This window comes from Sebastes fasciatus, chromosome 14, assembly GCF_043250625.1.
Source record: "Sebastes fasciatus isolate fSebFas1 chromosome 14, fSebFas1.pri, whole genome shotgun sequence".
Classification (NCBI taxonomy): domain Eukaryota; kingdom Metazoa; phylum Chordata; class Actinopteri; order Perciformes; family Sebastidae; genus Sebastes; species Sebastes fasciatus.
This window is the reverse complement of record NC_133808.1, coordinates 28,908,867-28,921,596: the sequence shown is the minus strand read 5'-3', so window position 1 is coordinate 28,921,596 and position 12,730 is coordinate 28,908,867. Positions and strand designations below refer to the sequence as shown.

Genomic DNA, 12,730 nt, shown 5'->3' with positions numbered 1-12,730 from the left:
TTTTACCGTGGTATTGAAGAACACAAGAATCATGGAATTTTACTGGTATTGGTATCGGCTACTACATTTCTGGTATTGGAACATCCCTTTATGTAGTATTTGTCTTTTTTTAGATAAATTGTCAGAATTCGTAAATAAAAAAAACTGTCTTTTGACACGTCCAAAGTAAAGCGTCAGCTGTAGTTAATGTGGCTTACAGTATTTCAGTGTCCTCACAAGTATAAATAAGAGAATGTGTGTGTGTCCGGGTGTGTGTCCTTCTGTCCCAGCTGTCATTACGTTCAGGTGTGGCGGGAACACAGAGCGGATAGACCCTCCTCTAACCCAACACCACACCGCATTCCTGGGAATCCACAGCTTCCTGTGTGTGTGTGTGTGTGTGTGTGTGTGTGTGAGATGAAATGGAAGGAAGAGCAGTGAGGTAGAGGAAGAGAGGGTGATAAACTCACTGGGCGGTGTATCGTGCCTTAGGGCACACATCATGCATCCATCCACACACATTAAAAAAGCATGCTCTATTCACATCTCACTGCATCTTTTTAAAGTTCAAACACAACAAAAGTTAAGATTAGTTTTTCCCTTCGGAAAAATAAAAGACACCGGAAAAGGCCGTCACAGGCGATGTGCGCGGTGCAGCGGCGCCGGGTGGAAACCTGCAGCCTCGCAGCAAAAGCTGGACCGGAGAGGCCGGACCGGACACACAGCCATCCAGCGTTAAAGATCAAAGTAAGCGCTCGGCATATATTTGACCGTCATCTTTTCTTGTAAAATGTAATCGGTTAACGCCGAGTTTATTAACCGGTGGGAAAGTTTCCTCACCGTGACATCCCTATCGTTTAGTTTATAACGTCAGAAAAGAGTGAAAAGTCCAAGGTGATGTCTTATTTTATTGCTGATCATTATTATCTCTTTTATTCTATTTTATTTTATTAAAATGTCATTATTTTAATACAATCTGGTTATTTTTTGTAGTATAATTATAATAGCATAATTATTATTTATTTATTTTTAATGTTATTTTTATTTCCTTGTATTTTATTTATCTTTTATTATTTTAAACACATATTTTTTATTGCTTTTTGGTTTGCATTAGACTCTAAATCCATTTTCAACATCATACATTTTTGTCAATTGCATTTGACTTGTTTGAAAGGTGCTATATACAGTAAATAAAGTTTGATTGATTGATTGATTCAAAAGTCTTGTTTTGTCAGACCAACAGTCCAAAGCCGGAAATATTCTGTTCACAGTGATACAAAACAGAGAGAAGCAGCAAGTCTTCACATATCCTAGCTCACATATATTATTTACATTGTTGTTACATCGATCGACTAATAGCTTATTTCTTCGATATAAGCCACGTACATAAACTGAAACTGCATCACGAGTTAACTGAAGGGAAGTAACCGTCCCATCCACCGGGTAAACACACTGTGGAGGATTATCAGACATTTCACGTATAAAAATATAAGACAAAACAAAGAGAACAGTGAGCGACAGAAAGTCGACAGAATGAGTGGGAGGATGAAAATGAAACACTTGTTTTAGAGGCAGATTCTGGTGTGAAGTTTTACAGCAAATCTATTTTTATCTGGATTTGTGAGACTGATGTGAGCAGAGAAGGAGGTCAGTCAGAATAAAACAAATCCTGCAGATGGGTATAATGTGAATCACAAACATGTAATCTTATGTAATCTCTCTCTCTGCATGGTTCACACACACATAGAGGGGATGTTGTTTCAGTCAATATGACTCATACTAACGTACAATATAAAGGCCTTTACACACTGGAGGCGGTTTTCTTTCATGCACATCAATGCATTTTTCTCAAACTGTTGTTTTTGTCATGAATACTTTCACACAGAACATGAATATTAAGCTGTGATTTTTCTGAGCATTCGCAAAACAAAACAAGATAAAACAAGAAGACATTTGAATACGTCAACTTGGGCATGAAGGAAATTGTGATAATCGATTAATCAGGAAAATATATGTCAGATTAATCAATATTTGTTGTAGCCTACAACATACATAAACTCTAATTAAGTAGTCTTAAGAAAACAGTTCGGTTTGGAAATCACCCTCCTTTACTTTTGGTTTCTGGACTCAGATGTCCACCATCTTTAAAAATCCCCTAAAACTCCAAACACTCAGTGTTTCCCCTGAGAACATTCATCATTAGTCATTATCTATTTAATAAATAAAATGAAAAAAACACATCTATAGATTAATCAATAATGTATAAAGAAATAAAAAGTCTCGCTGTCCACCTTACAGCAGGTCAAACTAAAGTTATTCCTCAGAACTGTACCACCTGTTTAGCTTTAAAACCTCAGCAGGTTGGCAAATACAGGACAACACCACCATCACACGCACACGCACACACACACACACACACCGTCACGGTCTGGTGGTGGCAGTTGATACGACCATACGAGCCGAGAGAGAGCAGACTGACCGGTTGGTTTGGTAATCACCTTCCTGTTCCTGGACTCAGGTGATACCTCCATCCTTAACCCTGAGAGAACTCTAGCAGGTTCAGTTTTAGGGCTAGAGTGAAGTTACAGATATCATATGAAACTAGAAAAACCTGAAGGAATCCATTTGTACCATGTCATGCTAAATATGTCGGGAAGGAGGCTAAATACCGCTCCAAAGTTGGGCTAAATTGTGAATGTAAATGGGTTTGATTCTACAATAAATCAAATTTGCTGATTAATTCTGTGTAAATCAACTTTTTGCCCAAAAGCATCTACAGCGTGAAACAGCAGTCGCTGAGTCACAGCGACGTGGTCAGACTACAAGTCGTACACATCAGTTCTTTCCCAGCACAGTTACAGGAAGGTGTTGGTGGGAAGCAGTTTAAGGAAACCAGCTCCAGTTTGTGTTTCACTACAAGTTGAGGCTTGTGTTGCTGCTGATATGAAACTAGGCTGAACCACAGTGTGTGTCCGTGCATGCGTCTGTGTGCTTGCATTTTCAACGTGCGTGTGCATGCATGCATGTGTGTGTGTTTGTGTGTGTGTCCACCACGTGCCACACTGACTCACTGTTCTTTCTCATCTAATTTCATTTCATGGGGGTTGATCACAGCTCTCGTGTGATCAGACACAACTCCATCTTCAACAGTGAAGAACCAACACACGCCGTTTACTACCATCAGACCAGCCTGCTAATGATCTGATTAATGACATGTTCACTCTTCACAGCATGTTGGTATTTCCTCAGTTGTTTTCGTCCAGATGTATCTGTATTTATCGCTGAATCATCAAACAGAAACACCTGAACATGCAAGTCTGTATGTCAGATGTATAAAACCGAATCGCCCTCAGGGCTGCACAATCCTGCATCGCTGCATGTTTTTAACTCAGAGAGCTACTACGCTGACGATTGGAAATATGAACAGCTGCAGACGAGCTCCTGCTGCTCATTCAGACATGATGCTGAGCTGGTTTAGATGCACCCTGTGACTCTCTGGAGATAGAGACGCGGAAGAAAGGAACCAATAAATATATTTCGCACCTGCAATCGTGCAGAAGAAGGAAGGCTTTATGAGAGGAAACAGCAGTTAGATATTTGCCGTCAGCTGCACAAGATGTTCAGTGATCTAATAATTAGAGTTAGACACCTGTCTAATAGCTCATATTTACTGACAGACCAAAACATGACGGTCAATTTAGAAACCTGTTCTCCTCTCTGACATGTCCTGACGACACTTCCAATGTTCAATCATATGTCTAAAAATAGAATTATTAGCAATGTCTTACTCTTTTGCTGGTATATATCGCAATATATTGAATCGTAACCCCTGTATCATGATACGTATCGTATTGCCAGATTCTTGTCAATACACAGCCCTACTTTACAGAGGAGCTCTCACTAAAAATCAGAGACAAAGGCCTGATTTGAACTTGTGCAATAAATAAATAACACATTTAGCACCACAACCACAAACAAACAAATCTTCCATCCAAACACCAACAGATACAAAAATAAAAGTACAATAAACCACACAGCAGTAAACCACATCTGACAATACTCTCATATTACAGATAACTGCTGTGTAATGCACGCCGTTGAGCAAGGCAGCTCTGAAGCATGGCGCTGGATGAAACAGAAACCCTGAGGTGAGTATTTTCTGGACATCAGCAGGTTGAATCCAGACTCGAGTAAAACCCTGATCCAGAGTGCTGTGAAGCAGTTAAACCGAACCACACAGCCTCCCTTTACTCGATGCTGCTGCTGTGTGTGTTTCTGTAGACGTGACCCACTGCGGTTATGTAAGCCACATTTTCTTTTTTAGTGCACATAAACAAAGTTGCAGAGTGAAGTACAGCAACATAACGTCACCGAGACTTTCCAGTCAAACTGCAACAGGGCTGACCTTGATATTCATGCTGCTGTGAAGAGAACACACTTCAGTAACACTCTTCAGTTCAGTTTTATATGCTGAGGTTTTGCCTCCAGCTCTACACAGCGGAGGTGAATGAATTCAGTCTGCAGTGCTCACAGCAATCCTTACCACAACCGGTTTACTTTTTTGACATATATATATATTTTGAATTTATTGTTTATTTCTTTGACACTTTATAGTTGCCGTTAACCCGTTTATATTTCTGAGATTGTGTACATTTGGTTTTTGCACCTTATTGGTAATATTTAATGTTTATATTTTCATTTTCTGACATTTTATAGACCAAACAACTAATCGATTAATCTGGAAAATAATCAACGGATTAATCAACAAGTCTTTCCTACTTTTACTGCAACTGCAGCACAACAATTTCCCTCGGGATAAATCGAGTTTTATCTTATCTTATCTTAACAGTGTCCCTGTTACTCTGGATAATCCACACAACTTGCATTCATTCATTTCAAATTTTCATAAAGCCCATTTTTGACAGGAGAAATAGTCCTTATGAAAACAGTTCACAGTGAGGTCATTTTTTGAAGCCTTGAGGAGCACAAACTTCCATTCATCATTGTATTCAGATGGCAGCAGAACTCTCACATTCAACCAGAACCTTTTTGAACATTTTTATATTCAATGTACATACTTGACTTTGGATTCTTTTTTGTTATCTTATTTACATTATTATTGGTCTTATTTATTATTATCTAAGTTTTACTTGATCATATTTCCTTATCAAAATAAAACTACTCCATTTGGAGTCAAAATTATACAATTTAGTTGTTTTTTATTGATTGTATACTGTGCACAACGGTAGAATGTGATGATGCACAGGGTAAATGTCATGGCCAAAGGCTCCATTGTGTGCACATCGCCTCCTGTAGTGGATATCAGGAGTATCTTATAGCCAGATTCACTTTAAAATGGTAGAAAACCCATTTGGCACACTTTGGGTATCCAAATGGCTACGTCTCTTGTCTGATCTTGATAGTAGGTACCAGGTTTGTTTACATGGCGTAACAGAAGTGCATATTTAACGGTGTGTGGACAGAGAGTGTCCGATGTTATTACCTCCGCCGAGGCCGAAGGCATAGGAAGGAGGTGTTGTTTTCACCGGCGTTGGTTTATCTGTTTGTCTATCTGTCTGTTAGCAGGATTACTCCAAAAGTTTGCGATGGATTTGAATGAAATGTTTTGGAGGGGTGTGGCAAAATGAACAATCCATTAGATTTTGGTGGTGATCCGGATCATGATCCGGTTTCAGGATTTGTTTAGGGAATTCCGATCAGCCTGAGCATTAAGACCACAGGGAATAACACATGCGCGTTGTAACTGATGACGGGTTGATGACACGTGACCCCGCCTCCTTCCTTCTGAGAGCAGCGAGATACGTGTGTGCGTGAGCTAATGTGTCCGTCCGCGCTTAGTAAGAAAAAAGTGCTAGATAACGGGATGAGAGACAACGTAGAGTAACGTTATACAGACATAACAAGGCTGCTGAATGAGACCGGCATCCGCCGATACGTTACACGGAAACACACCGTGTTAATAACAAGCCGACCACCTCACGGTACGGCCAGCTGTGAACTGTGACCTGTTTTTAAAGTCACGCACCTTGGCGGAGGTCTGCGCTCTCCAAGTGCCATTCTAGTTTGGCTATAAGTAAATAAAAAATACCACAAATCTATCTTCTTATCTTGTTGGTTCCTTATTTCTGTCAATATGAAGATACAACAAGGTCGATATTATTCATCATTACAATAAATTATTAGTTCTGCGTTATTATAAAAAATATATAGATGCATTTCTAGGTCGGTTCAGTGAACCAACGCAAACTGCACCTGTGCAAATATCGTCCTTGAATCGTATCGGAACCATATTGTATCGTAAAAATGTATCGTTACACCCCTAGTACACTATTTGAGTAAATGATATACTCAGTTACTTCCACCACTGCCTTTCAGTAGTAACTATGATGATTATAAACATGAAGGTCAGCCTTAATAACACCATACTCTGGTAAATACAGCAGCACTGGGTGAGTGTGTCTGTGCTCTCCATGCCTGTTTACAACTCTAAATGGATTAAATAGGAAGTGGTGGGGAATTCCACTGAAGGCCCACCATAACTGATCTGATCCTGCAGACATCTACTGCAAACTGGAAACCAGAGGAGCTGTTCAGAGAGTGACTGTCTGCTGCAGTCACAGGTGAGACAGGTACCCAACCAGTCCGCATCCAGCTGTGCATCCAGCTGTGCATCCAGCTGTGCATCCGGTCCAGGTGGTGCAAAACTTGGGGATAGATATATAGATGTAATTCACAACACAAATGACCCCAGTAGGTAGGTAGCGACCATGCTTAAGAAACTCCACATTCTTACTATTTATGATATCAATATTTCTCAAATCTTTGTTTTTATTTATAAGATGGGAATATTCCTGAGCAGTTCAAGACCTATTTTAAAACAAATTATCAGGTCCATTCTCTGGGTGGAGGCTTCAGATAAGCCCAGTGTTTGTTTGTTTTTTTGCCTCTTCCTGCACTTTATATTATTCATTTATTTTTTTGTTATGTTGTATAGTCTTAAATTGTGCAAAATAAATAAATAGATATATATTATATATATATCTTGTTCTAATTGTTTGTTATCACTATTATGTAGTCATATTATTTCTTTATATTAATCTTGTCTCTAGGTGGAGGCTTCAGAAAAGCCCAGTGGTTTTTTTTGCCTCTTCCTGCACTGTATTGTAAATTAAATTAAATTATATATATATATATATATATATATATATATAATTTATAAAATAAATAAGTAAATAATACTCCACGATGTTAGGAAATTGTCTATGAATAATAATAACAATAATAATAATAACATTAATAATAATAATAATAATAATAATGTCTGTAAATTAATGTAAAAAAAAATTAACTTATTCATTTATTTTTTGTTATGTTGTATAGTCTTAAATTGTGCAAAATAAATAAATAAATATATATTATATATATCTTGTTCTAATTGTTTGTTATCACTGTTATGTAGTCATATTATTTCTTTATATTAATCTTGTCTCTAGGTGGAGGCTTCAGAAAAGCCCAGTGTTTTTTTTTTGCCTCTACCTGCACTGTATTGTAAATTAAATTAAATGATATATATATATATATATATAATTTATCAAATAAATAAGTAAATAATACTCCACGATGATAGGAAACTGTCTATGAATAATAATAACATTAATAATAATAATAATAATAATAATAATAATAATGTCTGTAAATTAATGTAAAAAAATTAACTTATTCATTTATTTTTGGTTATGTTGTAAAGTCTTAAATTGTGAAAAATAAATAAATAAATATATATTATATACATTATATATATATTGTTCTAATTGTTTGTTATCACTGTTATGTAGTCATATTATTTCTTTATATTAATCTTGTCTCTAGGTGAAGGCTTCAGATAAGCCCAGTGGTTTTTTTGCCTCTTCCTGCACTGTATATTATTCTTTTATTTTTTTTGTTATGTTGTATAGCCTTAAATTGTGCAAAACAAATAAACAAAATAACAAATGCTACCACCAGCAGGGTTGCAGGTTCGACTCCCCTAACGGATACATGCAGCACCATGATGCATGTAGTAGAACCAGTGATGAGCACGCTGCTGTACCGCGTTACTAGGTATCGGTACCGCGTTACTAGGTAATGGTACCGCCTAGCAGCAGCAGCAGGAGGATGATGATGAGGATGATGATGGTGGTGCCTACCTGCGTCCACCGTGTCCGACAGGTCGTGGTTGGCGGCTGTTCGTGGGTACTCCTTGAGTTTCCTGGAGCTGAGGTTGAGAGCTCCGCTGGCCGCCGCCTCCTCCAGAGCCCGCTCCAAGCCGCGGTTGGGAGGCAGGTTGTGCGCCTGGATCGACGGGGAGGAAGAAGAACCGAGCTGGGAGAGAGAGAGAGGACGAGCCGACTCCGGTCCCAACGTCGCCATAATGCGACGGTTCTCCGGCTGTGTGTGTGTTCAGTGTGTTGATTATATATCCGTGAGAGAGAGAGAGATGTAGAGAGACTGCGTGCAGAGCTAGCTAACAAACAGGACTTCTTCTTCAGGCGAGCCGATCCGAGCCGAGCCGCGTTCAGGTTCCTCCTCGATTGTCACCGCCGCGTAATAACGCCTCCCTGTCTGGCTGCGCGGTGCGTCAAGCGGCAGAGACGCAGCAGCGGTGCGACATCCGGGCGCAGTTTTTCAAAATAAAATGATCTTCCATCATAATGTAGGGCATTACATTGTTAAATCTTTATGTGATGAATAATTTAGAAACATTTATAGTATACACCATTCAAAAACGTTTGGTTATTTTTTATTTATTAATTGGATTAGGACAGTGCAGATTGATCAACATATCAGCAATACGTATCAATGTAAATATAGATAGATAGATGGAGATAGTAACTTTATTAATCCCGAGAGAAATTCAAGTTTCCAGCATCACAGTTCCATAGTGCAAAACATGTTGGCAAAAAGGCAGTAAAAAAGTTAGTAGAGCAAAGTACAAAAAAATATACCAGATATAAAAATACAAGGAGATGAAGAAAACTCTTAAAAGTGAATATAGTGCAGGGTAACAGCTGTGATACACAACTATTAAAAAAGTGAATAGTAGCTTAGTCTATGAAAGTGCACTGTGGGCATTATTATCGGTCCTGCAGACCGTCTTCCTTTGTCCTCATATTTTGTTTCACTTTTGTTTTGCTTGTTTTACTCTGTTGTATCTTATCTTGCTTTTTGTTTTTACTGATGCTTCTTGTTTTTTGCAATATCCCCTTTGCTGCTGTACATTGCAAATTTCCCCACCGTGGGACTAATAAAGAAATATCTTATCTTATCTTATCTTATCTTACATGACTGGTTTGTTTTTAGCCAATGTTTGAGTTTTTTAAGTAATGGTCAAATCATTTAATGTTGGGGGGGGGGGGCGGCGAGCCCATTTAAAACTTTAAAAACAAGACAGACATCGTGAAAGTTTGGGTAACTGTCAATGTTTAAAATTTTGTTCTTACTTATGATATTGCAATAATTGAAATGAAAATGTTTCCTGTCCACAATTTTGAAAAGAGACTTGATGGGTTTTAACGTGCTCGCTGTTTTGACTCTGTCTGTTTTTATATTTAGCTTATTTATTAATTTTCATAAAGATGTGTAGGCTATATATATATATATATATATATATATATACATACACACACACAGGTCAGTAGCTATAATAATAATAAACAAAAATACTCCATGATGATAGAAAACTGTCTTTATAATAATAATAATAATAATAATAATAATAATAATAATAATAATAATAATAATAATTGCTGTAAATCAAACGTGAAAAAATTAAATGTATCCGAAAATGCTGCCGTTGCCACAGTTTGTGTCTCTCCTGCAAAAGTCTCAGAAATACCGCCCCAAAAAAATAAAAATAAGTTTAACAAATAAAAAGAAACGTATGAAATTTAATTTTTTTTACCCTTTAAACCGGTTGACTTAAAAGATGGCTGATTTTAATTTAATTGTATATATTTTATTGTGAAGGCCGGCCCTCTACGTTTCCGTTTTCACTCTGCATTTCTTTGTACTTGATGCAGCTCAGTGACTGCGGCTGCGCACTGGACTGTGCAGCTGGGAAACAGCAGGGGAAGTAAAAACAGCAGTAGAAAAACAACTAAACAGCGACATCTGCTGCACGGAGTCAATGCATGCTGCACTTTAGTAGAAAAGATTCACAGAAGCTTTTAGCAGTGTTGATTCATATCTGAGTGCTACTGAAGGTGACTGATAACTGTACCCCAGATCCTGGTCCTGTTAGAGGCCCATAAAACCCACAAAAACTGCTGACTCATAACAGAAATGAACAAAATCTTATTAGGTGGACGTCCATGGCCTAATTTTGCCTACTAAAATATTAACATAAAACAAAAACAAAAATGAAACTTAAAGGAACATTTGTAACTTTCAGAAATGCTTGTTAACAGCGACACCTGTGGCCGTTAAGTCAACGAAAGTCAGCGTCGGGCTCGCGCTTGCTCGCTCTACATAGACATGAACGAGCATCACTCAAAACAGTGAGGCGACATACGTCAGCTAAAACCACAATATCACTCTATATTTCAGCTGCTTGGCAGTAATGTTAGCTGACCAGACGAAGGTCTCTCCATGAATCACTGCTGATCCTAGTGTTGGCTTTTCCTGCCGCAGCCTCTGGGGCTGAAGCAGGAAAAGAAACGTTATCGTCTCCGACCGGATGCCAGTGTCTCCCTCTGTTGGTCTGGAGGAGCTGCAGCATTTATTTATGCACAAACGTCCACTGTACATTCACTAGATATTCTCAGAGCTAAACTAACTCTTCTGCAGTGTGTACTAGTGTAATTTAGTGTGTTACTAAATTGAAAAATAATTTGTGTATCCGCCCTTTAATCAGATACACTACAAAATGTAATGGGTTCTTCGTTGGCCCGTTCTCCAAGTTTCATGAAAATGAGGCCAGCAGTTTTTCTGTAATCCTGCTGACAAACCAAACCGAAAACAAAACCTCCTTGATAATGAAAGGATCTGGAGTGACTTCCTTTTTTTATGTTTATTTTCATGACAAAAAGTAAAGTAGACTGAACATTTCCCCAGAGTCATCATGCTGCAGCAGCAAAATGTTGCACACATTTTACTTATTGTGACTGATCTGAGCTCTTCTCAGTTCTGTGTGGGTACTTGCAGACAGCGTTTGATTGATATTTCTGTCACTCTCCTGTGACGTCATGTAATTAATAATCACAAAAACACTTGTGTGGGAGTGCAGGACCTTTAAAATACTTTTTATCAGTTGTAATCCTGCTTAAAGTTGCTATAATCAAGTAGTAATGTGATCCATTGTTAATATAAAAATATTGATTATGGCCACTTTAATTAACAGGTTGTTGTTCTTGCATCAGTCCACTAAATGTTCCATCTCCACCCTCTATGCTGTATCGTCATCACTGCTGATGGAGCCCAATAAAGTTATTACGATTCATCCTGTGGTGAACATGGATGTCTGAACCAACTTCCATGCAATCCATCCAATAGTTGTTGAAACATTTAAAAAGACTAAAAACTACAAATGTGAACCTTGTGGTGGCACTAAAGGAAGGCGATCATCTACGAGAAAAATACAAACCAACCAAAACAAATGACTTAATAAAGGTTGATACTTTGAAGTAAACGCAGGCCTGGATTCAGCTCTGTAAGCAGAGAGAGAATCTGCTTTGTGTTGAAGGTAAAAGCCCTTATTTACTGCCATCTGAGGGTGTGTGTGTGTGTGTGTGTGTGTGTGTGTGTGTGTGTGTGTGTGTGTGTGTGTGTGTGTACACGTGTACGTGTGTGTGTGATATAGTGAGAGAGCTCCATTGAGGAGTGCTGAGTCAACTGATTACATAACAAGCTTGCATCAGCAGATGCACAGTGCGGATCACTGATTACAGTATGTGCTCCAACACATGATTGTACTTGTATAGCCTGCTTGTGAGGACCTTTATTGACATAATGTGCAATATACTGTAATTCACAGACTAAAGGTCTTTACTCTAATGTTAACTTTTATTCTTAACATAACCCCAAACCATGTCTTAACCCGTAAACAGACCTGTGAAAATGTGAAGACTGGACAAAATTTTCCCAAAAACTTTAATTTTCTCAAAAGGTCCTCACTTTTAAAAATATCATAACTTCCTTAATATGTCCTCACTTTCCAAAAATGACCAGATTTTCAAAAAATGTCCTCACTTTCTAAAATTGTCCAAATTTAAAAAAAAAAAATTGTCCAAATTTTTAAAAAAAATTGTCCAAATTTTTAAAAAAAATTGTCCAAATTTTTAAAAGAAATTGTCCACATTTTAAAAAAGAAATCCATTTTTTTTTAAATTGTCCAAATTTTTTTTTAAAAATCCAATTTTTTTAAAATTGTCCAAATTTTAAAAATATCCTCACTTTCTTAAAATGACCAGATTTTCCAAAAATGTCATAACTTCCTAAATATGTCATAACTTTCTTAAAATATTCTCACTTTCTAAAAATGTCCTAATTTTCCAAAAATGTCCTAACTTTCTAAAATTGTCATCACTTTCCAAATATCCTAACTTCCTAAAAATGTCATAACTTTCTAAAAATGACCAGATTTTCCCAAAATATCCAAACTTTCAAAAAAATATCCTCACTTTCTTAAAATGCCAAAAAAACTTTCTAAAAAAATGTCCTCACTTAAATGTCCTCATTTTCTAAATTGTTCTCA

At 37.5% G+C, this 12,730-nt stretch overlaps 1 protein-coding gene across 14 annotated transcripts in view; it reads right to left on the bottom strand.

The window, feature by feature from the left end:
* Nucleotides 1–8,668, bottom strand: part of lrch1 (leucine-rich repeats and calponin homology (CH) domain containing 1) — an 88,927-nt gene extending 80,259 nt beyond the window's left edge. For 3 of the 14 annotated variants that reach the window (XR_012596965.1, XM_074657781.1, XM_074657780.1), the window contains exon 1: nucleotides 8,187–8,664. Coding sequence is in view for 11 of the 14 variants with exons in the window: in XM_074657781.1 (XP_074513882.1) it covers nucleotides 8,187–8,409 (223 nt within the window). In the remaining 3 variants the exon portion in view is untranslated. Of the gene's footprint in view, nucleotides 1–8,186 lie in introns of all 14 variants that reach the window. The other 11 variants (XR_012596966.1, XM_074657787.1, XM_074657786.1 and 8 more) reach the window with 7 other exon arrangements.
* Nucleotides 8,669–12,730: the final 4,062 nt, after the last annotated feature.